The sequence below is a fragment of the Diceros bicornis genome, chromosome 31 (genome assembly GCF_020826845.1).
Source record: "Diceros bicornis minor isolate mBicDic1 chromosome 31, mDicBic1.mat.cur, whole genome shotgun sequence".
Taxonomy (NCBI): Eukaryota; Metazoa; Chordata; class Mammalia; order Perissodactyla; family Rhinocerotidae; genus Diceros; species Diceros bicornis.
Genome location: NC_080770.1, coordinates 22263180 through 22286543, shown reverse-complemented (window position 1 = coordinate 22286543; position 23364 = coordinate 22263180). Strand labels below are relative to the sequence as shown.

The window sequence follows — 23364 nt, the reverse complement described above, 5'->3', positions numbered from 1 at the left end:
GTATTTCAACTTGGCTGTACAAGTAAGTTTTCCTTCATTGTTGGTGTCTTTTCTATTAAATTCAAATTTTCTATCATTTCCTATGTAAAACGACAATGAAATAACCTATTTGACTCTTTGTAATGACTCTAAGTCCATTCTTCTCTTTTCTGAATTTTGATAAGTTTCCAAAATCATATCTTATACCTCGCATTAGGGTTTTAATTGAGGAAAAAAAAGACATATAATTAATAACAATTAACAATCCACATTTTTCCTGCTACAACTTTGTAGTATCTATTCTATAATCTGTTCATTTATTTTCTCATCGGATCTTCTCAACACCCTTCAGAGGCAGGAATAATAAGTATTGTTATTTTATAAATGAAGAAACTGAGGCTCAAACTGGCTGAGTTGAGGAGCTGGGACCTCCGTGGTTTGATGGCTATTTCAGAATCTCAGGATCCAATAGCATTAAGAATAAGCCATCAGACCCAGATGCAGAAAGTCCCAATGCAGCTCAGTGAGGCCCCCACCCATTTGGAATTGTGGTGAACTTTTTTTGCCTGATTTCCTCACCTGTCCTCTACCAGCTCCTTTTGTTTCGCAAGAATACAAGAAGACAGATAAGACAGAATTTTCTCAAGCTCTTTCCTAAAAAGACTCAGTTTCTTTTTAATCTAAAATATCTTTTCAGCCATCTCTATTTGTGAAGATCAATGGATTTACCTGGAAATTCCATAGCAGCTTCTTCTGCAGCATTCTGTAAAAGACATCCTTTTGACTCTTTTCCTTTCTTTGTTTATGATGCTCACAATTATGGTTGGAGGCTGGAAACATCAGCAACGGTCAGTGTGTTGAAATTTATGAGCCTTAATCAACAATTTGGGTGTCAGGGTTGGAGCTTAGATATAAATGAGGGCATTGCAGAACTTGTAATAAAGGGGATCCAAGGTTAGGAGGGCTGGGATGGGGTGGAGAAAGTGGTGGGGCACAGGCAGATGGATGAGTATACCTGAGGGGCTGTCAGCCAGGGGACATGAGGTGGCAGCGGGAAGGGACCCTGGTGAGAGCTGAGTATGTCTGTGCATTGTGAGACTGAGTGCATGGTGCTGAGGGAACTGAGGTTAGTATTATCATTTTTTGTGTGTGTGAGGAGATCATCCCTGTGCTAACATCTGCCAATCCTCCTCTTTTTTTGCTGAGGAAGACTGGCCCTGGGCTAACATCCGTGTCCATCTTCCTCCACTTTATATGGGACACCACCACAGCATGGCTTGCCAAGCAGTGTGTCGGTGTGCGCCCCGGATCTGAACTGGCGAACCCCGGACCGCCGCAGGAGAGCATGCGCACTTAACCGCTTGCGCCGCTGGGCCAGCCCTGTGAGTTTAGTATTTGTGAGTAGATTTAGGGTGGTTTCCCACTCTTTGCTTCCAGGATGGGATGGGACTCCTCCTCATGCTCGTACAACTCCTTGGACAAATTTTTATCATGGCCTGAATTCCACGCATTCTATGAGGATAGGGACGAAGCTCATTTCATCTGCTGCTTCCCCAGCAACAAACCCAATACCTGGCATAATACCTGTTGACTGAATGAATGAGTGAATGAAAAGAGGATCTAAAGCTCTTTCCCACATCTCAACTCCATTTTAATATGATTTGATTTTATTCTAGGAAGTATTCTAGTATTCTAGTAATTCTAAGAAGTATTTATTGATCCATTGAGGGTGTGAGGCTCCATCAATATGAAAACTGATCAGAAAGGGAACAGGGGTGTGAAGACCACAATCAGGGATTTTGAAATACACTGAACTGCTCTTTCCTAGATTAATACTGTAATATTTTCTTCCTTTTTGAAATAAAAATATTCAGAGTCACTCATATCTGTTAGTATGCCAGAGGTTTTTTTTTTTTAATTGGTTTTTATTGTTATTCCTAGCCGACCACAATTGACCATTTATTACTTCAGGATCATTCCTTTCAAACCCCTGGTGTGTATTCAAGTGGCTTTAGTTAAAATTCATACTGGACCACTTACTGGAGGTGGGGAGTAAGTTTGAGTGTGCTACTTACCTTCTCTTTGATACAACTTCTTTATTGTAAAGATAGGACCCCTCTTTTTAGGATTATTGTGGAGACTGAATGAGATAATGCATGGAGTAAGCTTAGTACAGAGCCTAAAGTGGTTTAAACATCAATATGTGTTTGTTTTCACTCTCTTTAGTATAAGGAAAAAAAAAAAAAAAAGCTTCCTTGGCTGTTCTCTTTCTGACTCCTCATCTCCAGAGGCTCTTGTTTGCAGATAACACTTCTCTTCCCACCATCCTTTTAGTGAGACTTTCCCTTCTTATCTGTAAGTCAGAAAATTTTTCTAGAAACAACCACAGAATAATCTTTGATGCTAAACCTTGGCTGAATGAATGAGGCTTTCCTGATTTAGGAGAAATTCTCTTGAAACCCCAACCAGGGGTTATAGCTTTCCTCGGTGGGTGGATTCCCTAAAATCTGTCTCCTCATGACCAAGATACCGCAACACAACCAGGAGATGGAAATACATGTTCGGAGGCCTAGACCCAACGGTCCTGATGGTTAGCTTTTTTCTGTGCTATAGGTTGATATGTCTGCAAAGAACTTGGAACATGCAAGACGAATTCTCTCATTGCTAAGGTTGCAGCTAGGTCCATTTTCCTCCCAGCTCCCAGGGGAAGGTATTTTGTGCAGAATAATTGTGGGTGGAACTTTCAAACCTATAGGGAATCCAGGGAACTGTGGATGAACTCCAACTTTATTTAGCTCACAAATAATTTGAATGTTATATCCCCTTAATGGTTTTCTGTAGCACATCTTTCAACATACATGCAGAATGTTTAGCATCCTTCCTTCAGACTTGCATCTGCTGAGATAAGTAAGTTTGGAGATGCACAGGCCAAAACTAGTGGGTTGGTGGCCAGGTCTTAAAGGAGTGATCTGGATCAGAGGAGTCCCTAAGGTTTCCTAAGAGGATAACTGGGGAAAAATGTGAAAACAGATTTTAATTCTTTGGATAACACACATTAGAGGAAACTGAGGCATAAAGAGGTTAAAAACCTGCTGAGGATCACACCCTTAGTAAGTGGCAAGGCTAAGATTTAAGCTCAGGTCTCAGATGATGAGGTTGTAACATGAGAGCAGTGGCTCACAAACGCAAGGACACAGTTCACTTCACTAACAGACCCCGTGAGTTACAGCTGATAACACTCTCTCTACCTCCAGCTTTCCTCACTTCACAGGTGAGAACACTATGGCTCAGGAAGCTGAAGTGAATTTCCATAGGTTTCACAGTTCCCCTGTGGCAGAGTTAGGATGGAGAAAACACACTTCCTGACTCCTAGTCAGACGGTATTTCTACCAAATTGTGCTGCCTAGGAAAGCAAGAATTATGACACTCTCAGGCAATTTGACTAACCTAATAGAATGATGCAGTGAAAAGCATGTGGGTTTGACATGGGATATAGCTATGGTTAAATTCTGTTTTACCACTTACTAGCTTTGGGATAATAGATATGAGAAAAAAATTCACTGACATTTAATTTTATCATCTATGAAGAGTAAAATGCAACGTACTTTTCAGTCTCATTGTAATGATGAAACAGTATGGTGCATAATAAAGTGCTGAGTTATACATTCAGATAGACCAATTAGGTGGACATAACATTTTCTCTACCACTTCCAAAAACTGTTTTGGCAAGATGTCTCATGAGGCTAGGACGCTGAGATTGGGAAACATTGATTATTCAGTAAGGTACTTCTAAGTTCACTGTAAATTACTCTTTCTAGCTTTAACAATTTCCAAAAGAGAGAATATATTGGATAGAAAAACATAGGAAGTTGTTCAACATCAGCAGTGGTCAAACAAATATGAAGTAAAAAAAGAAAGATTAAATTTAGAAAAAAAAAAAAAAAGCCTGTTGTCCATTACTGGCTGGGGTGAAAGAAAAAATTAATTTACTACATTTTGGTGATAGCTATATACATTAGGACTGCCCTTTTGGTGAAAGATACCAAAAGTCTTTATAATATCTATACCACTCTGTTCAGTATATACAGCTGAGAAATTATCCTGCAGACCCAGAAATAACTTAATGCATGATGAGATTCTTTGCGGTATTAGAAACTATGACTCATTGTTAGATATATACACTTCACAGGATAATATGCAATCATTAAAAACAATGCTTTTAAAGAGTTTATAATGACATGAGAAAATGTTTGTTATAATATTAATCAGAATAATAAATTAAATATATGCTATAGTTTCAAAAGTATAAGTGAGAAGTGAACAAAAATCTACATAAAGAAGAAAGAATGGAAAAATACGTTAGAAAGTTTATATTTTCTTTCAGGATACCACCAATAAGAGAATTTTTTTCTCCTATAAATATTTTCTAAACTATATCTAATCATCATGAGTTATCTTTCTAGTTTCTTTTTTCCCCTTTTCCTTAGAGAATATGCTGTTACACAAACTTGCCAAAAACCAGAGCCAGCAACTTCGTCTTCCTTCTGCTACCTTTGTCCTCTCCACGGGCTGAGTAATCTGGGTTCTGAGAGGACGTATTATGGTGCAGGAGGGGGTTACAGGCCAGAGAGTCAGAAGATGTGGAGTCTGTGTTCAATCTCCCACAACTTAGTTTCTGTGACTTGGGCTGGCAACTTAGTATTTCTAAGCCAAAATTTTAGCTGTTTTAAATCAAAGATGTTTGTACCAGATTATCACAAAAATCATTGTCCTTCATGGCTTTTTAGCAAAGCAAATGGAAAGTGATTGTTCAAGAGGTGCCCTGTACCCATAAATGGAGGAGATCCCTTGATCAGTTTTTGAGCCCAGATCACTTAAGATTAGGGGAGATTTCTAAATCAGAGAAGAGATTATGAAACCATACAGTTTCTCACTGCATTTTTTCCTTCCTGCAGGAACTTTCTTTAATCTTATCTGGGCATTTAACACACACATCATTCAAAGCAAGGGAAGGAAGACCAGATGATGCAGAAGGATGGACACGATGACCTGTTAAGAATCTTATTGAGTCTATCACTCTGCCATGTTATAATGTAATAAAAATTATGATAAGAAGATATCAACATCCTTAGATCCAGGTATTGTAAGTTTCCTTTTTTTTGGTTTGTTTTAGTCTTTTATTCACTCAACAAATACTCATTGAGCACTGGTCTAGGTCTGGCAATATGGATATTAAACACAAAAAATTTCTGCCTTCAAGATACTCCAAGAATAAGGTAGGAGAGTGGAGGGAGACCAATACAACATAATGTGCAAACAGCTAGGATGGAGGTGTAATCTGAGAGCTATAGAAATACAGTGGAAATCCTTACAATTGAGCCTAGGATGTGGGAAGAGATCATCTTCCTTGTGGAGATGATATCTGAGCCTAGTTTTGAAGGAAATATAAGAGTAAGCCAGTAGAATTGGGAAAGTGTGTGTATGATAGAGGAATAGCATGTGGAAGGCAGTGAGGTACGAGTGAGCATGACTTGATCAGGGGGGTAGTTTAATATGGCTAAAACACATGGGGTGGGAGCTGAAAGATAACATGAATATGTCAGTAGGGTCCAGGAACTTGTAATGAGATTAAAATGCTTAGACTTTATCTTGAAGGTAAAGAGGATCCTTTGAAGAATTTTAAACTGGGTAATAACATGAATGAATGATTAAATTTTATAAATATCACTGTGGCCACAGTGTGAATGATTAAGCAGGTGTCTAGGTGCGATATGAGGCAGGCGAGACCAGCTATGACGTTGGAGCAACCATCAGCTTATTTTGCTAATTGATCTAATTCCCTCCACTCTCCGACCTTATACTTGGAGTATCTTGAAGGCAGGAAATTTTTGTGTTTAATATCCATATTGCCAGACCTAGATCAGTACTCAATGAGTATTTGTTGAATGAATAAAAGACTAAAATAAAAAAAAAAAAACAGGTTGGTTGGGACATGGTAGATGCTCAAAAATATTTTTGGAATAAATGAATGGATAGATGGATGGATGAAGCTTAAGGATTTGATAAGATGTGGTGGGTACTTTTGGAATTATGAGATAGACTAGTAAAGGGAGAAGTCAAGGATGACTCCCACGTTTATGGTGAATGGTGGAGGAAACATAGAAAATATGGAAGGAGGAGCAAGTGAGATGGGGAGAGATGAGGAATTCAGTTTTTGAGGAGATGCCCATGTGCATTGAGAAGGGCAATTGGGAGTTGGAAGTGTGGTTCTAAAAAAGCAACTGTAAAAAATATTTAGGGAAATTATTTTCCCGTAACTGGTTATTTTTAATGAACTAAAGTTTATATATATAAAATTAAAATTTTTATTACAAAAAACTCCATGAACATATTTTCAAGCTGAAAAAAAAAGAATTCATTCTTATTGGTTAAAATGAAAGATGTGAAATATTTTGGGAATTGTTTATTTTATCTGTTGTTTAACTTTGTACTTTGTCAAAATTACTAATTAGAAATACAGAAAATGATTTGCATTATTAGCAGATCTTTGCTTTGGGATTCAGGATTTAGGTTAATTATATTCCACAAACACTAATTTCCCCCAATTTCTCGAAATGTCTCGAAAGAGGTAGTAACAATTTTTTCCTGGAAATTCTCTTTTCACCTACATCCTTGCTGTAGCTCAGGATTCATGGACAATCCACGAAACATCACAGAAGTTTTTGTGCTGGGACTCTTGCAGAGCCCGGAGATACAGAGAGTTTTATTTGTGCTCTTTTTGGTCGTCTACCTGGTCTCTGTTGGGGGAAACCTACTCATCATTCTCACCATCATCTTCAGCCCCACCTTGGGATCCCCTATGTACTTTTTCCTCTCATGTTTGTCCTTTATTGATACTTGCTATTCCTCATGTATAAAGAACTCATAAATAAAATCAAGCTGGTTTCTCAATGAAAAACAACCCAGATACTGTCCTAGATGCTGTGGGCTCAGCACTGCATAGGATTACACTAAAATCCTATCTTCCAGGAATAACTTAGTCCCTGGAAATTCTTCTGGGTGAGAGATGTCCTGGCAGGCGATTTGGTCTGAGTATCCAAAGTTCATATTTTATGTGTCCTCTTTTATATTAGGTAACCCACAAAGGGTTATCATAAAGTTGATTTTATGAGAATCGTGGGAGAGACGAGAGAAAAACAGGTAGGCAGGCTTTTTTTTGGAGAATATAAGCATGAGAGATTTAAGGTTTGTAGGTTTTGATAGTGTTCTCCTGAGTGAGAGACAGGAGGTGCCACCTCAGCTCCCATTATGTTTTGTAGTTAGTGAGTTAGGAGACGTAGCTACATGTCTATTTCTTATCAGCAGAGATTCTTCACCCCAGTTCTTCATTCACTTTTCTTTCGGTTACATTGCTTTTATTCTCTTTGCGTCCTCCTGAATCTTGGCCATTGACACAGACTCAGCTGTGGGAAGCGTGCAGCACAATGAGAAAACTAAAGCCAAGTTTCCAGAGGCAGAAAGCAGCAGGGATACCAAAGAGAGGAGGGCACTTAGGAAAGTCATCCCATGACGTTGTGTATGAATTCCAGGGCCCACTTCTGAGCTGGAAGTGTGTGGATCTGAACTTACACAACATACCAGTCTTTGAGATTGACATTACAGGATTATCACCACCAGGTCCCAGACTGACCACTGGGTGGCAGACATATGGGACAGGTCTGAATAACACTGCAAAACATTTGATAACTGAACTGACATTGGAATTGCAGCCCACACAAGGTAGTTTGGAAATTGCCACCTGCAACTAATAAGGTTAATTGCCTGCTAAAACTAAAAATTTAACATTCTCCTTAATTTAAAAAGATCTGAAGTATCATAACATAATATTCACAATATCCAGGATACAATCCAATGTTAGTATACAAAGAAGCAGGAGACCTCAACCTGCAAAGGAAAAAACAATCAGCCGATGCCAATCATGCAATGACGCAGACATTGGAATTTTCAGACAAAGACTTTAAAGCAACCATTATAACCATGATCCCATAAGTAAGGGAAAGCTTACTTGAAACAAATGATAGATAGAAAGTATCAACAAAGAAACAGAAATTATAAAGTAGAATAAAATTGCAAATTGAGAACTAAAAGATACAATAACCAAAAGTAAAAATTCACTGGCTGAGCTCAATGGCACAATGGAAATATAAAAGAAAGAGTCAGTGAACTTGAAGATGGATCAACCAGAGAGAGAAAAAGAATAAAAAAAAAGGATAGAGTCTCAGAGACCTGTGGGGCAACACCAATGTCTAACATTCATGCTATCAGAGTCTCAGAAAAAGAGAAGAAAGAATGTAGTTCAGAGAAAAATAATGGCTGAAAACTTCCAAATATTGGTGAAAGATACAAACTTACAGGTTCAGGAAGCTCTGCAAATCTCAAACCTCATGAACTTCAAGAAATTTGCCCCAGACACATCATAATCAAACTATTAAAATCCAAGACAAAGAAAAAAATATTTTTGAATTGTGAAGTGGAACACCTATATATCCACAAACCATGTCAAGAAGTAGAAGATTTCTAGCCCTTCCAGAACCTATTACATCTCTTCCCAATCACATCTTTTTCTCCTCCATCAAAGGCCAAGGCTAATCTGACTCTTATGATAAAACTTTTTTGCTTTTCTTTATACTTTTACACATTTACCACCTAAGTACACACCCCTAGATTGGTCTATTTTAAAATTTTAAATAAATGCAATCATACAGTATATAATCTTTTGTTTATGGATTCTTTGGCTTCACATTGTGTTTGTGGGATTCATTCATGTTGTTATGTGTACCTGTAGTTCACTTATTTTCACTGATCTGTTAGTCCATTGTACGAAAACACCGTAATTTTTTTATCTGTTCTATTGACGATGGACATTTAGGTTGTTACCAGTTTTGTGCTATTACAAATAGCACTGCTAACACTCTCAGTGATGTGTCTTCCAGTGCACAGGTGCACACATTTCTTTTGGACTTACACCTAGGAGTGGAGTTTCTGAGTCATAGGTTATATGTATATTTGATATTAGCTGACAATCTCCATTAGTTTTCCAATATGTACTTGGAAAACAATTATACATCTCCACGAGCAGCATATGAGAGATACTCTTCCTCCATATTGATGACAAACATTAGGTACTGAGAGTCCTTTTAATTTTAGCCGTGTAGAAGGAACACTGCAGTAGTGTTTTGTTGTGATTCTACATCATAGTTCTCAGATGATTAAAGAAGTGAGCCCCCTTTATACGTTTGCTGGCCACTGGATATTTTCTTTGTGAAGTGCGGTTAAAACCTCATGTTCAAACCTCTGTGTTTGTCTTACTGTTTTGTAACAGTTCTTTATACATTCTATATCAGTCCTGGTTCTCTGAGAAGTGGAAGCTAAGACAGAGTAGATGTATGAGAGATTCACTGGGGGAAACATTGCTGAGGGGAGGTGGGAAGAGGCACCAGAAGTGATGCAGGTCTAACTCCAGTGAAGCAGAGAAGGATAAAAGGAAGAAAGGAAGGTCATAGACTGCAATGTAGTTCTAAGAAAGTTTTTCAGACTTCTTAACTCTGAGTTTAAAGTGAAGAATAGAAATTTGAGATTGGGGAGAGGAATTTTGAAGAAATTGAAGAAGCTTTTAAATGGTTCTTGAGGAGAATTGGAAATATGTGTTGATTAAATAAATATAGTAGGATTGCTGGGCCATGGTGATGGGCATTTTGAAGTTGGTGACATGAATTTATAGTGGACTAAATCCTCCCTATTTTGTGAATTTTTCTAGAAGTTTTCAGGGAACAGGTTTGGAGAAGGATTAGAATAAGATTCACTCAGTACTGAGGAATTGCTCTACACATGTGCTGAAGAGGCAAGAGTTTTGTAAATGTAAAAGGTTGCAAATTTTATGGAGGAAAATTTGCTGCATATATCAATAAGTATTAAAAATGTATATCCCTGTCAAATCCACGATGACATAAAGAAATGGAAAGATATCCCATGCACGTGGATTGGAAGAATAAACATAGTTAAAATGTCTATATTACCTAAAGCAATCTACAGATTCAATGCAATCCCAATCAGAATCCCAATGACATTCTTCACAGAAATAGAAAAAAGAATACTAAAATTTATATGGGGCAACAAAAGACCCCGAATAGCTAAAGAAATCCTAAAGAAAAAGAACAAAGCAGGAGACATCACAATTCCTGACTTCAAAACATACTACAAAGCAATAGTAATCAAAACAGCATGGTACTGGTACAAAAACAGACACACAGATCAATGGAACAGAATTGAAAGCCCAGAAATAAAACCACACATATACGGACAGCTAATTTTCAACAAAGGTGCTAAGGACATGCAATGGAGAAAGGAAAGTCTCTTCAATAAATGGTGTTGGGAAAACTGGACATCCACATGCAAAAGAATGAAAGTGGACCATGTGCTATCGCCATTCACAAAAATTAACTCAAAATGGATCAAAGACCTGAAGGTGAGACCTGAAACTATAAAACTCATAGAAGAAAATATAGGCAACACACTATTTGACATTGGGTTTAAAGGAATCTTTTCGGATGACATGCCTACCCAGACTAGGGAAACTAAAGAAAAAATAAACAAGTGGGACTTTATCAGACTAAAGAGCTTTTATAAGACAAATGAAACCAGAATCAAGATGAACAAACAACCAACCAGCTGGGAGAGAATATTTGCAAAACATACATCTGACAAGGGGTTGATCTCCATAATATATAAAGAACTCACACAATTGAACAACAAAAAAACAAACAACCCGATCAAAAAATGGGCAGAGGAAATGAACAGACACTTCTCCAAGGAAGATATACAGATGGCCAATAGGCACATGAAAAGATGCTCAACATCACTAATCATCAGGGAAATGCAAATCAAAACAACACTAAGATACCACCTCACGCCCGTTAGAAGGGCTATAATCACCAAGACAAAAAACAACAAATGTTGGAGAGGATGTGGAGAAACAGGAACCCTCATACACAGCTGGTGGGAATGCAAATTGGTGCAGCCTCTATGGAAAACGGTATGGAGATTCCTCAAAGAATGAAAAATAGAGATGCCCTATGATCCAGCCATCCCACTACTGGGAATCTATCCAACGCACCTGAAATCAACAATCCAAAGAGGCTTATGCACCCCTATGTTCATTGCAGCATTATTCACCATAGCCAAGAAGTGGAAGCAACCTAAGTGTCCCTCGACTGACGATTGGATTAAGAAAATGTGGTATATATATATACAATGGAATACTACTCAGCCATAAAAAAAGACAAAATCGTCCCATTTGCAACAACATGGATGGGCCTGGAGCGTATTATGTTAAGTGAAATAAGCCAGAAAGAGAAAGACAAACACTGTATGATCTCACTCATATGTGGAATATAAACCAACACATGGACAGAGAAAACTGGACTGTGGTTACTCGGGTAGTGGGGGTGGGGGGTGGGCACAAGGGGTGAAGGGAGTCATATATGGGGTGATGGACAAACAAAAATGTACAACCCAAAATTTCACAATGTTAGAAACCATTAAAACATCAATAAAAAAAAATGTATATCCCTGTCAATATTTATCAGCGTTAAAAAAATATATAAAATATATGAACCTATCAATCCCATATATTTGATTTTGTAATTGTTTATTTGTTTATGCCCTTGCTTTGTTTTGGAGGTGGCTAATGCCCCGTTTAGAACATATGCTCCAAGCTGCCAGGGACGATGTCTGTCTTATTCACTATGGTATTCCTGGCATTTAGCAAAGTGCCATATTTTATTAGGTGGGGCCTGAAAATGTACTTATTAAATAATTGAAACCGTGAAAGTGTAATTTCAATTCAGGTTATTCTGACTCTAGTTTTCTTGATCTTTTAGCACACCACACAGTGGAGGTGTGGATAAAGGACAGTGGTACTTTTCTTTCAGCTTTGAGGGGGGGAAATGAAAGAGATGATGTATATGAAAGGGCCTAGGATCCGTGCCTAGAACACAGAAGATGCTCAATACATGCTGTTGATTTTTGTTGTTGTTCAGTCAGCAATTTCCCTAAAGATGCTTACACTTCAATACCAGTTCCTGATATATCCTAACTCCCTTTTCCTACAGACAATTTATGGTCTCCATCTAGACCCTAGAAGGACATTGGGCACTTCTAGGAGGCGGAATAAAAGTCAGTTCCTTGAAACCAAAACTGTATTCAAAGGGACTAATTAAATGATGGCATCAACGTTGTTCTCACCTGTGACGAGGTGAAAGTTGGTTCCAAAGCTGCTTCAGCAAGTGATTCTGTGGGAGGAGAATCAGCCTCCCCCAGAGAGGAAGAAAGCACATAGTATGGATAATCCCTATGTTATCACACCCATCTTATAAAAAACCCTTTCCAGTGGAAGGAGAAAGCTTCTCTGAGTCTCTGCTGAGAGGCACTGTTAGCAGAAAGCAGAGCTAACAAGCCAGTCACTCCTTCTGTGAGGCCTTCTTCCCTAATAGCAGCAGCAGTGCTTCTCTTCTTTCTACAGAGAAAGTAGACAAGGGAAGGTGGTGGTTATGTTGGAAAGGGCACAGGCTGGAGCGACAAGTGACCTAGGTTCCAGTTGCACCTCTGCCATGAATCACCCGAGTGACTTAGGACCAGCTGCGCCTAATCTCTCTGAGTCTTAAATCCACCATCTTTAAAATGGCGACAAATAGAAAAGATGATTTTCAGCATCATGAGGTTCTTCAGCAAATAAAAGGGAAATGGATAATGGAACGAATTTCAGTTGCTTGTAAATGAATGACTCTCTTTTGAGTTTTCACCTGGTACTATTCTAAGGAACTTTCAGCTCAGATGAATTTCTGTCATCAAAACCAATTGCCCAGTCTGTGCTTTGCCTCAATGTAAAAAACAATTCAAATCTCATCCAGGAGTGTAATCGCGTGACAGAGTGAAATTTGCATGCTACTTTTGGAACTTGCCTAGATGACCCTCTAAGAACTCTTTCAAGTCTACCATTCCATGATGTTAGGATGTGAAAACAAAACACTGGCAACCTGTTGGTGTTCTCAGATCCAGTCAACGTAAGTTTTCTGTATCTATTTTTAAAATGAAATAAAATAAAAATGCGACACAAATAGAAGTGTGGTGGAATAATTTTACAAAAATTATTTTAACTTTCCAAACAGGAGACTTCTTTTCTTGACTAATTTTTAATAATTTATGTTGCATTCCCACAAATTTGAATCACAGAGATGAATCAGTTTAACATTTTTATTTTATTTTGGGGCATATAAATCCACTATTTGGCTAAATTGTATACTATTCTTGTTGATTGCGTTTTCTCTACTCTCTTGTACTGTATGGGGATTAGTATTAAGGCATTTTTCATATTTATAAAATTATAGCTGTATCAATGCCTGCTTAGTCTTGAATGCATACACTTATGTCTTTGGCTCCTTAAGCTGCATGAAGAATTTATTGCCTATGGTGTTGATGATGGTGAGATCAGAGATGCCATTTATTGAATGATGATCACATCCAGGCTCTGTACGAACACTTGACATGCTCTGTTTTCATTTACTCCTCTCTGCAACCTCAGGGTAGGGCAGTACTCTTATTTTTGTTTTATAGATAAGAATATTGAAGTTTTGAGAAGTTCTCCATGATTAAACAGCCAATAAATAGCATAGGAAGGATTCAAACTCAGATGAGTTTAAGTGACAGTATAGCACAGCCAAGCCCACAGACTCTCTACCAAGACTTTCTCGGTGCAAACTCTAACTCTGCCACTTACTAGCTGAATATGTTTCTGTAAATTGCTAAATGTGTGTATCACATTCTTCTTTTGCAAAACGAGGGTAAAAACAGTAATCTACCTCCTGAGGATGCTGTGAGGATTGAATGAACTGATGTATGTAAGGCAGTTAGGACAGTGCTTGGTGAAGACTAAGTGCTACCCTGGTGTTTGCTGTTATTACTCCTGTCTGCTCTTGGCCTTAGTGTTCTACTCTGGAAAGGTCCACACCAGACTCGTTACTTGTAGAAGCCATATTTTCCCTCTTGCAATAAAGCTTGGAGAAAGAAAAAGGGAGCAGCTTCCTGATCAACACAGGAATCTTCTCTCCAGTGTTTCTTATATCTGGCTGTCTCTTTTTCTTCTGATGCTTAATGATTCTCTCTTAATTCTTATCATACTGAGCATCATTTTCTCAGCAAGTTGGAAGATTTAGCTAGTTTAAGAAGGCCTATGTTTCCAGGAGAATAATAAGTTCGTGGTGGTTGGGGCTAGTGACATTTTTTTATTTAATCATAACTAAGATAGGCACAGGCATTTCCTTAATATCATTAGGAGAATAAAGATTGAGAAGGAATATTCTTCCAGATGAGATTATACTTTATTGTTGGTTAGGATGAGGCATCTGTTTTCCCAGCCCTAATAGCTTCTTTTGTGTAGTGAATAGGCACATAATTATTTAATATAATCTTTCACTGATGCTCATAATTTTATTTATTTATTTTTTTTACTTTGACTTCTCCCTATAGACTGCAGAGGGACTAGTAGCCTTTAACTAGAAGGATTTCACCAAGCCCAGGGAAGGCAAAATCCAGAAATATGTAAAATGTATAAAGCAAGGAGGAAGGGTAATTTCAGTTGGCTTCCTAGACATGATGCTGTCTACCTCCTGGGCAGAGTGGGAGTAAAAAACCAAGGAGAGAAATGAAGTTGGGCAAGTCTCCAGCAGCAACCAAGTCAGTTTCTCTCAATCCTGCTTCAGTTCATTTTATATCAATTTGTGTTACTATCAGAAACATTGACAGAAAGTGTAGCAAGCCTCACTGCAAAGTACAAGAAAAAAGATTTAATTTAAAGGGTATAGACTCTACATGCAGAGATTTCAGGAGATCCTCAATATTCATGATTTTCTCAAGTGCCATTGTATCTATGTGGAACCATGCTGAAAATTGTTAGAGATGTATTCCAGTTGAACTAGAAAACCAATGTCTGCCAAATGTTCAATTTTAATAGCAACAAAATAAATTAAAATTTAGATAATTAAATTACTATTTTCATGTAATAACTTGAATATCTAGTGCCCAGTGATGCTCAAGTTAACAAATAGACATGTGCTCACATTTTCTGGTTAACAGAATGAATCGGTACAGGAATTTTGGAACAGAAATGGTTAAGAGGGACAAAGGGAAGTGGATATAACTAAAGGAAACCTTGAAACACATTCCCCCTGGAAACTTCTGTTAATTATGTTTCTCTCTGGACTTTATAGGCAATACTGTACTTGCATTCTCAATGTTCTTGGAAGCTATGGAAATACCACACAATATCACAGGATTTTTCATGCTGGGACTCTCACAGGACCCAGAGGTACAGAGAGTGCTCTATCTGGTCTTTCTGATCATCTATGCGGTCACGGTTTGTGGCAACATGCTCATTGTGGTCACCATCAGCTCCAGTCCCATCCTGGCTTCCCCCATGTATTTTTTCCTTGAGAACTTATCCTTTATTGACACCTGTTATTCTTCCTCTATGACCCCTAAACTCATTGCTGACTCCCTGTATGAGGGGAGAGCCATCTCTTATGAGGGCTGCATGGCTCAGCTCTTTGGAGCTCATTTATTTGGAGGAACAGAGATCATTCTGCTCACAGTGATGGCCTATGATCGCTACGTGGCCGTCTGCAAGCCCCTGCACTACATGACCATCATGACCAGGCATCTCTGTGCCCTGCTGGTGGGGGTGGCTTGGCTGGGGGGCTTCCTGCATTCATTGGTTCAGCTCCTCCTGGTCCTTCAGTTGCCCTTCTGTGGGCCCAATGTGATCAATCACTTTGTCTGTGACTTGTACCCCTTGCTGGGACTCGCCTGCACCAACACATATGTCATTGGTCTGCTGGTCGTCGGCAACAGTGGTGTGATCTGCCTGTTGAACTTCCTCATGCTGGCTGCCTCCTACGTTGTCATCCTGCACTCCTTGAGGTCCCACAGTGCAGAGGGGAGACACAAAGCCCTCTCCACATGTGGGGCCCACTTCACTGTCGTTGCCTTGTTCTTTGTGCCCTGTATATTTACATATATACGTCCAATGTCTACTTTATCTATAGACAAAAACATGGCAGTATTTTATGGTATTCTGACACCTATGTTGAATCCATTCATTTATACCCTGAGAAATGAAGAGGTAAAAAATGCCGTGAGAAAGCTCTTCACACAGGAAGAAATTGCAGGTGGACAATAAGCAGTAAAGCAGGAAATAAAAATGACTTCATTTCTGCAAGTGGAAGAAACCAATATTTGCTTTTTATTATCGTATATCATCTTATTCCATCTCATCCATTCCTTCACCTCCATAGACTTTTATCGTTTACTAAGTCTTTTCACTTGAATTGCATAATTTGATTATAAAACAACTATATGAACTATATATGGCTCAATGATTATTATCCCTGTTTTATAAATGAGACAATTGTGTCTCCAGGTGTAGTTAATTGATTAATCAAGATTATCTAGCTTCGAAGTACCTAAACCAAAACTCAAAATCAGTTATTTTTGATCCGTTATCCAGATCTTTAAATAGCAATTCATGTTGATGTCATTTCAATTTGTTTGATAATTAATTGAGTAGTTTAAATGAAACACAAAATGCAACTTAAGGCAAATAATTTCACACTTAGCCATATATAGCAGTCTGTGTGCATCTAGGCCTGGCCTCTATTCCTTCTCATCATCCTTTATGACATCAGTGGTATTGCTGGTACATTGTAGCAGAGAGGGTAAGATGTGGCTCTGGAGACAGATCAACCTGAGTTTCAGTCTCATTTTCCATGTGTAATCATGGCATGACCTTGAGTAAGTGACCAAACCTCTATAAGCCTTTGATGCCTGTCTTTAAAATAAAGATAAAGATAAACATAATACATGTCTAAAGTGTTATTGTGAGAATTAAATTAGATAATCTATGTAAAGTTCTTAATCCAGTTTCTGGCACACATATACCCAATATGTTTTACTTGATATTGTTGTATATATACCTCAACCTTTTCCTAACCTTCCAGACAGAGGTTATTTTCTTTTGCTTTTTTATCTCTACGAAGTTTGAAATATATGCTGTGCTTGGAGTAGAATGGCTTATTTTTTGGCCAATGACAGAAAGTGGTATTTCCTTGTATTTTTTCTAACTCTTTCTGTTTCAAATCCAAGGGATGCTAATGTTCTGGAATCTGAAACATACATCCATGTTCATTACATTCTTTTTCCTGGTTTTACAAACTCTGACATATCTCTTCCCAAGCTTCACCCTTTAAGACTGTAGGCTCCCATACTTTACAATATACTTATCCTTTGTTTGACAAATAATCTGTAATTCACCATGTTACAACATATATACTTTTCACACTAAGAAAAAACCAACTAGAAATTAATATGAAAAGCAACTTCTTTACTATAAGTGTTCAAAATCATTCTCCAAAAACCAGTAAATTCTGGAGATCATCAAGAAATAATTATTATTTTACCTCCAAACTTCTATGTATAACAAAATCAACAGTTACAGAGTTCTCAGGCAAAATAAATATTGCCTTCTTTCACTTTGTCATATTTTGATAGTCTAATAGCTGGATATAACTGAGACCCTGAATTCTATATCGACTCATTTCTGCTGTTAGATAATAAAAGTAATTGAGCCAATTTTCCAATCAACTAAGAAATGTGAAATTATGATGAGGCTTGCTAAAAAATAGCCTATTTTTTGCCAGCTTGCCATAACTTTATCTCAAGAGACTTTCTAGAAAAGCATACCTACTTTAGTTGAAATTTAAAAAGCACTTTTATATTTAGTACAGTTAAAATATCAAATAGCATAAAGGACTGATCCTAGTGTGGCCTTGTTTCTTGTCCAAATTATGATTAACTGTGACACAACTAACTTATAAACCCTGCTTATTTTTGAAAAATTTCGAACTACTAGAATAAACACATTAGTAAATATCACTGGAAGTTTTCTATATGATTTAAAAATCATTACTAATCTTGTTTACAAAGGTAATGGTGTCTCCATTTTGCAGACTACGTAAAATATTTTTCCCCAAAATACGTGTCTATTTTAAAATTAAGAGAATAAGAAAATAAAGATGGGCAATAAATAAGAAAATAGAGATGTGTGTGTGCGGGGGTGTGTGTGTAAATCCCCCTACAAGCCCACTACCTGGAGAGAATCACTGTCAGCATCTTGGTCGACATCCTTCTAGTGCTCATCATCTTTTTCTCCTCCTCCATCTCCTCCTTCAACGTCTTCTATAAACTTGGTTAAGCCTCTAACATCTGAAAAGTTACTCTCAGGGGCTAAATTATTATTTTGTGCAGCTTACAAGTCATCTTAGGCAAATAAACTTGTCTAAGCTTCAGTTTCCTTGTCCAAAAATGGGTATTTTGATTCTTACTTTATGCCCTCATGAAAGGAGAATGTGTATGAAGAGCATAGTGTCTGCCAGGTTGATGGGAGCCAGTAAAATAGTTCTCCTTCCTGCCAGTGAGAAAAGGGCAATAGAAGAATCAAGGCTAGAAATAACGTAACCCTCTGAATTTTAAGTACTGTTGAAAATATACTTGTGGAATAAAAAGAAAAGACCTGTATTTGAGATTTTTATCCTGCAGCTCATTGTTATGTTGCTGCTGGCGTGCTTCTTAAAAAAGTAGTTTTTCACCTACCTCTCTTGAACTCCCCTTCCTCAAGTGGAGTTATCTTGTTTTGTTCTGTTCTAATGGACAACCATAGGATGAACACACATTCATATCAAACATATTTGCTAATTTTCATTTATCAGAGGAAATTAGTACTATATAAGCCACAGGTTAATTTTTTTATGTACAAACTAGTGCAGATGGAGAAGAAAATAATTTCAAAGAAATTTCCTGTTATGTGGAACTCAAAACATTCGTGGAGTTAAAAATTACCAACTTGTCAATAGCTGGTTCTTTGCAGACTCATAGGTTTTCAACCTGGCCTATCTGTGAAAGCAAGTCCACCTTCAAATTGGTTTAAACAATGAAGGCCAAAGGGTTTCAAGAAGAGAATTCCAAAGATTAGAGAGAAATGTAAGAAATTTAACTTCTTGCCTGTTTATATTAAGTGGATGTAAAATGGGTTTCATAAAGCACAGAGAGTCAACTCTTTGTTTACTCTAGGTCAGACAGGCTCAGATTTGAATTCTGATTTAGCCAAATTTTAGCTAATTGATCTTGAGCAATGTAATTAACCTCTCTATCCCTTGATTTCCTCATTTATGAAATGGGAATATCAATATTACTGCACATATTGGGTTCTAGTGAGAATTAAATAACAGAAAAAATATAAAGCACTTTACACGTAGTAAACAAATAAGAAAGCTGTCATAATTATCCGTACCATCATTAGAAAAAATATAAAGCATTTTACACATAGTAAACAAATAAGAAAGCTGTCATAATTATCCGTACCATCATTGTTTATTTATTTATTTATTTATTTATTTATTTATTTATTTTTTTCGATTTTATTTATTTATTTTCCCCCCAAAGCCCCAGTAGATAGTTGTGTGTCATAGCTGCACATCCTTCTAGTTGCTGCATGTGGGACGCGGCCTCAGCATGGCCGGAGAAGCAGTGTGTTGGTGCGCGCCTGGGATCCGAACCCGGGCCGCCAGCAGCGGAGAGCGCGCAGTTAACCGCTAAGCCACGGGGCCTGCCCCCCATCATTGTTTATTGATGTTCACACCATCCTATAGGTAGGGTCACCACTATGTCCAAATAATGAAATGTTTTAGACCGAGGTAAGTTCCATAGTTTGGGGCTTCAAATAAATTAAGATCAGAAAGAAATTAGGGTCAGAAATCAGCTGCCTCCAAAACATATAAAGTAAGTGCTTAGGTCAAGAGTTTATTCACAGAAAGTACTCAGTAAACATTAGCTATCATCCTCCTCCTTCTCCTCATCCTTATTTTTACATTATCCTCTTTCATTCTGTCTTTCTTGGGAACTACCACTAGATCTTCGCAAGATAAATTTGATTTTTTAAACATCCTGTTGCTTGCGTATATTTACAAGATGGTCACACATAGCAATTTATGGCAGAACATCTATTTTCTAAAGACCTTTATGTATGGTAAGATCTAACCTGATATAAAGTCCTGAGAACATGAGAAATGTCAGCATCACATGACATTAGAATCCCTGGGTGAGAAATCTCCTCCTGAAAACAGGTTTGTGGGCTCTTCCCCAGGAGTCACAAGCTCTGTACAGAGGAAGGTCTTTTAGTCTCAGCAATGGGTTCTCCCTTCTCTTTCTTCCAGAGGACTGGACAGGACTGGTCCATCATTAGTGAGAGATATTGAAATAAGTTGTGTTCAGGCATCTTGCGTTGCTCCAGCCAGCGCCCCCATTTGTAACTGCAGAGATATTTAAGGGCATTTTTATCCCAGAACAGGAGCTGGTGATGGGCTAGCTCTTAGTGCCCAGAGACCTGATCATTGGCCCCATTAAGTTTCCCTGCTGAGATAATAACTCACCATTATGCTGTCCCTACTTGTAAATGGGTGGCATTTATGACATACTTTGAAGTGAAGTGAGGCTGGGACAGATGTTCTGTCCTCCTGTGATCTCAGTTAGGGAAGGAGAGTAGTGGTGCTCTTGGGCTTCTCTGTCAGGAACTGCAGTCCCCAGCACACATTATGCTCTGGGTGACATCTCTGAAGGCTGTACCGCATCTGAGCAATTTTCACTATTCTTCAGCTGACTCATTTTTTTCAATTTTAAACATTTAATTCTTACAACTTTAGGAAGTGTGTAATGTTATTTCCCTTTTACAGGTGAAAAAACAGGTATAGAGGTGAAGCAACTTGCTTATATTTACAAAGCTAATTAAAACTTGAGGAAAGATGAGGCATCAAGCCTATTTGATCCAAAGCTATTTATCTCTGACTTCAAAGCTTCTATTTCTTAAGCTCTTGGCATTTCACTACATTCGTGATATGGGTTATTTTCTGTAATCCAGATTTGTGATCATCGTCCAGTTCCATGACACAAACTTGTTCTTACCTCACTGGTAATTTTCTATAATAGCTATTTTGTTTTCAGAGGCTTCTTTTCCTTTGTGTCTAAAACAAGACTTTCATGTACAGATATTTTCTGCCTTAACTCTACAGACTTTATCAATTATACATCTTTTGCATCAGCCAATCCTTATTCTAATTCTTTTTATAGAAATTGTATACTACAGGGAATGGTGGAGATGTAATTTTTTAAATGTTCCTTTGTGTGCAAATGCTCTCTTCTTGGGATAGTGATAAGTAAATAGTTTTTTATTTCTTCAATGGGAGAATGTTTATAAACCTCTCAAACTTAAGAAGATGAAAAAAAGTATATTTTGATAAAAGTATTTCTTGAAGCCTCTTTCTCCACTGTTCTACACTTTATTCACATATAGTTATTTTTCCTCTTTTAAAATAAAACTTCATTCTAGCTGTAGCGCTGGGTATATACAGTGTTCAAGAATATTGCTGTTGATCTTCTTCATTTCCACAATGAGGGCAACATCAGGACTTTGTGGGCTTTTTGTACATTTGTCCTCATGGGTCCTTTCTCATATGGATCCTTTCCTCCATAAAAAAATATTAAAAATTATATTTTATGACTATATTGGTATAAAGATGACTCTACAGTTGAATTTGGATCATATTCATTTTTTCTTCTCATTTTAAAAGAAATTAAAACATTTCAGGGGCTTCTAAAGCTATCATGGGCTCTGGGCACTGTGCCTCCTGTGCCTTAATTGATATGTCAGCCTTGCCCACAACATGTGGGCTCCTGAAGAAAATGGATCCAGGCAGGATAATTGAATGTCTCAAGTTTAATCAACTAAGAAGGGGAATAAATCTCTATAAAAGATCACTATATTTCTTTTCCTAAATAATCCAACCACTAGATCTATTTATCTCCAGTTTTTGCCCCCAGAGTTTCCTCATGACATTTTTCACTTCTGCATTTCTGAGGGTGTAGATCAAAGGGTTCAACATGAGAGTCATCATGGTGCAAAACACAGTCACAGCTTTGTCAGTGGGGAAGGAGGTCATGGGTCTCAGGTACAAGAATGAACAAGGTACAAAGAATAAGAAGACAACAGTGACATGAGAGGCACAGGTATACAGGGCTTTGAGACGCCCTTCAGAGCTGTGAGTCCTCAGGGAGTGGAGGATGATGACATAGGAAACAACCAGCATAGAAAAAATGAGTGAACACAATGACCCACTGTTTGCAACAATCAGAGGCCCCAAAGTATGAGTGTCTGTGCAGGCTAGCTCCAGGACAGGAATTAAATCACACATAAAATGGTCAATGACATTGGGGCCACAGAATGGTAACTGGACCATGAACAAAATCTGCATCGCCCCATGAAGAAACCCTAAAACCCCAGCCATTCCCACCAGGAAACCACACACAGGTCTGCGCATGATGGTCATATAGTGCAAGGGCTTACAGATGGCTATGTAGCGGTCATAGGCCATGACAAGTAACAAGATGATCTCAGTTCCAGCAAAGAAATGTTCAGCAAAGAGCTGAGTCATGCAGCCATTGAAGGATATAGTGTTGTTTTCAGAGATCAAGTCAAAGATCACTTTGGGCGCTATGGAAGAAGAGTAGAAACCATCTATAATGGACAAACAGCACAGAAAAAAGTACATAGGAGCCCCCAGGGCTGGGCTGATAGAGATAGTGACCGAGATGAGCAGGTTACCTGTCAATGTGATCAAATAGGTGATTAAAAACACAGCAAATAAGAGTTTCTGCAGTTCTGGATTCTGGGTCAGACCCAGCAGGATGAATTCAGTTACATTGCTCATCCTTTTCATCGATTCAGCTTGAGTTGTGAGCACATGGTCCATCTGGAAAGATCACAGTATTTCTGAGTGATGATATTTCAAATTCAATACTAAAATGTTCCATCATCTCTTTAGTCCTCGTCTTTGAGATTCATGGAGCTACATCTTCCACTCACCTCTGCCATTTTGCAGATAATTGTAAAGAATAAGGGAAGGAGATTCAATTTATTCTTATTCATACTAATTAAATAGTGACAATACCTTCCAAACACCAGAATATAAGCAAAGTGTTATTATGAATGTTGACTTATGCTTGACTTCCAAACTTTCCGCCTCTAAAAGTCTTACAGAAGGCTATATTTCACTTTTTGCGACAAATTTCATCAATAGCAATTATTTTAAAGTTATACTTGTCTATTGGCATGAATATTTGTAGGTATATGAACATAATATTCTTTTAAAAGTCAACTGTGTATCAGAT

The 23364-nt window shown here is 37.9% G+C and overlaps 2 protein-coding genes across 2 annotated transcripts; one reads left to right on the top strand and one right to left on the bottom strand.

The window, feature by feature from the left end:
• Window positions 1-15337: 15337 nt before the first annotated feature.
• Window positions 15338-16270, top strand: LOC131395146 (olfactory receptor 4C3). The gene has a single exon (XM_058526934.1). It carries the CDS (start codon window positions 15341-15343, stop codon window positions 16268-16270), a length of 930 nt encoding a protein of 309 aa, XP_058382917.1. The 5' UTR covers window positions 15338-15340.
• A 5698-nt stretch (window positions 16271-21968) lies between these two features.
• LOC131395460 (olfactory receptor 4C45-like) lies at window positions 21969-22946 on the bottom strand. Its single transcript, XM_058527327.1, has one exon. It carries the CDS (start codon window positions 22944-22946, stop codon window positions 21969-21971), a length of 978 nt encoding a protein of 325 aa, XP_058383310.1.
• Window positions 22947-23364: the final 418 nt, after the last annotated feature.

What these genes read in the sequence shown, in the direction of transcription:
- LOC131395460 (XM_058527327.1), bottom strand. Translation starts at nt 22,946, where the DNA reads ATGGACCATGTGCTCACAACTCAAGCTGAATCGATGAAAAGGATGAGC.
- LOC131395146 (XM_058526934.1), top strand. Translation starts at nt 15,341, where the DNA reads ATGGAAATACCACACAATATCACAGGATTTTTCATGCTGGGACTCTCA.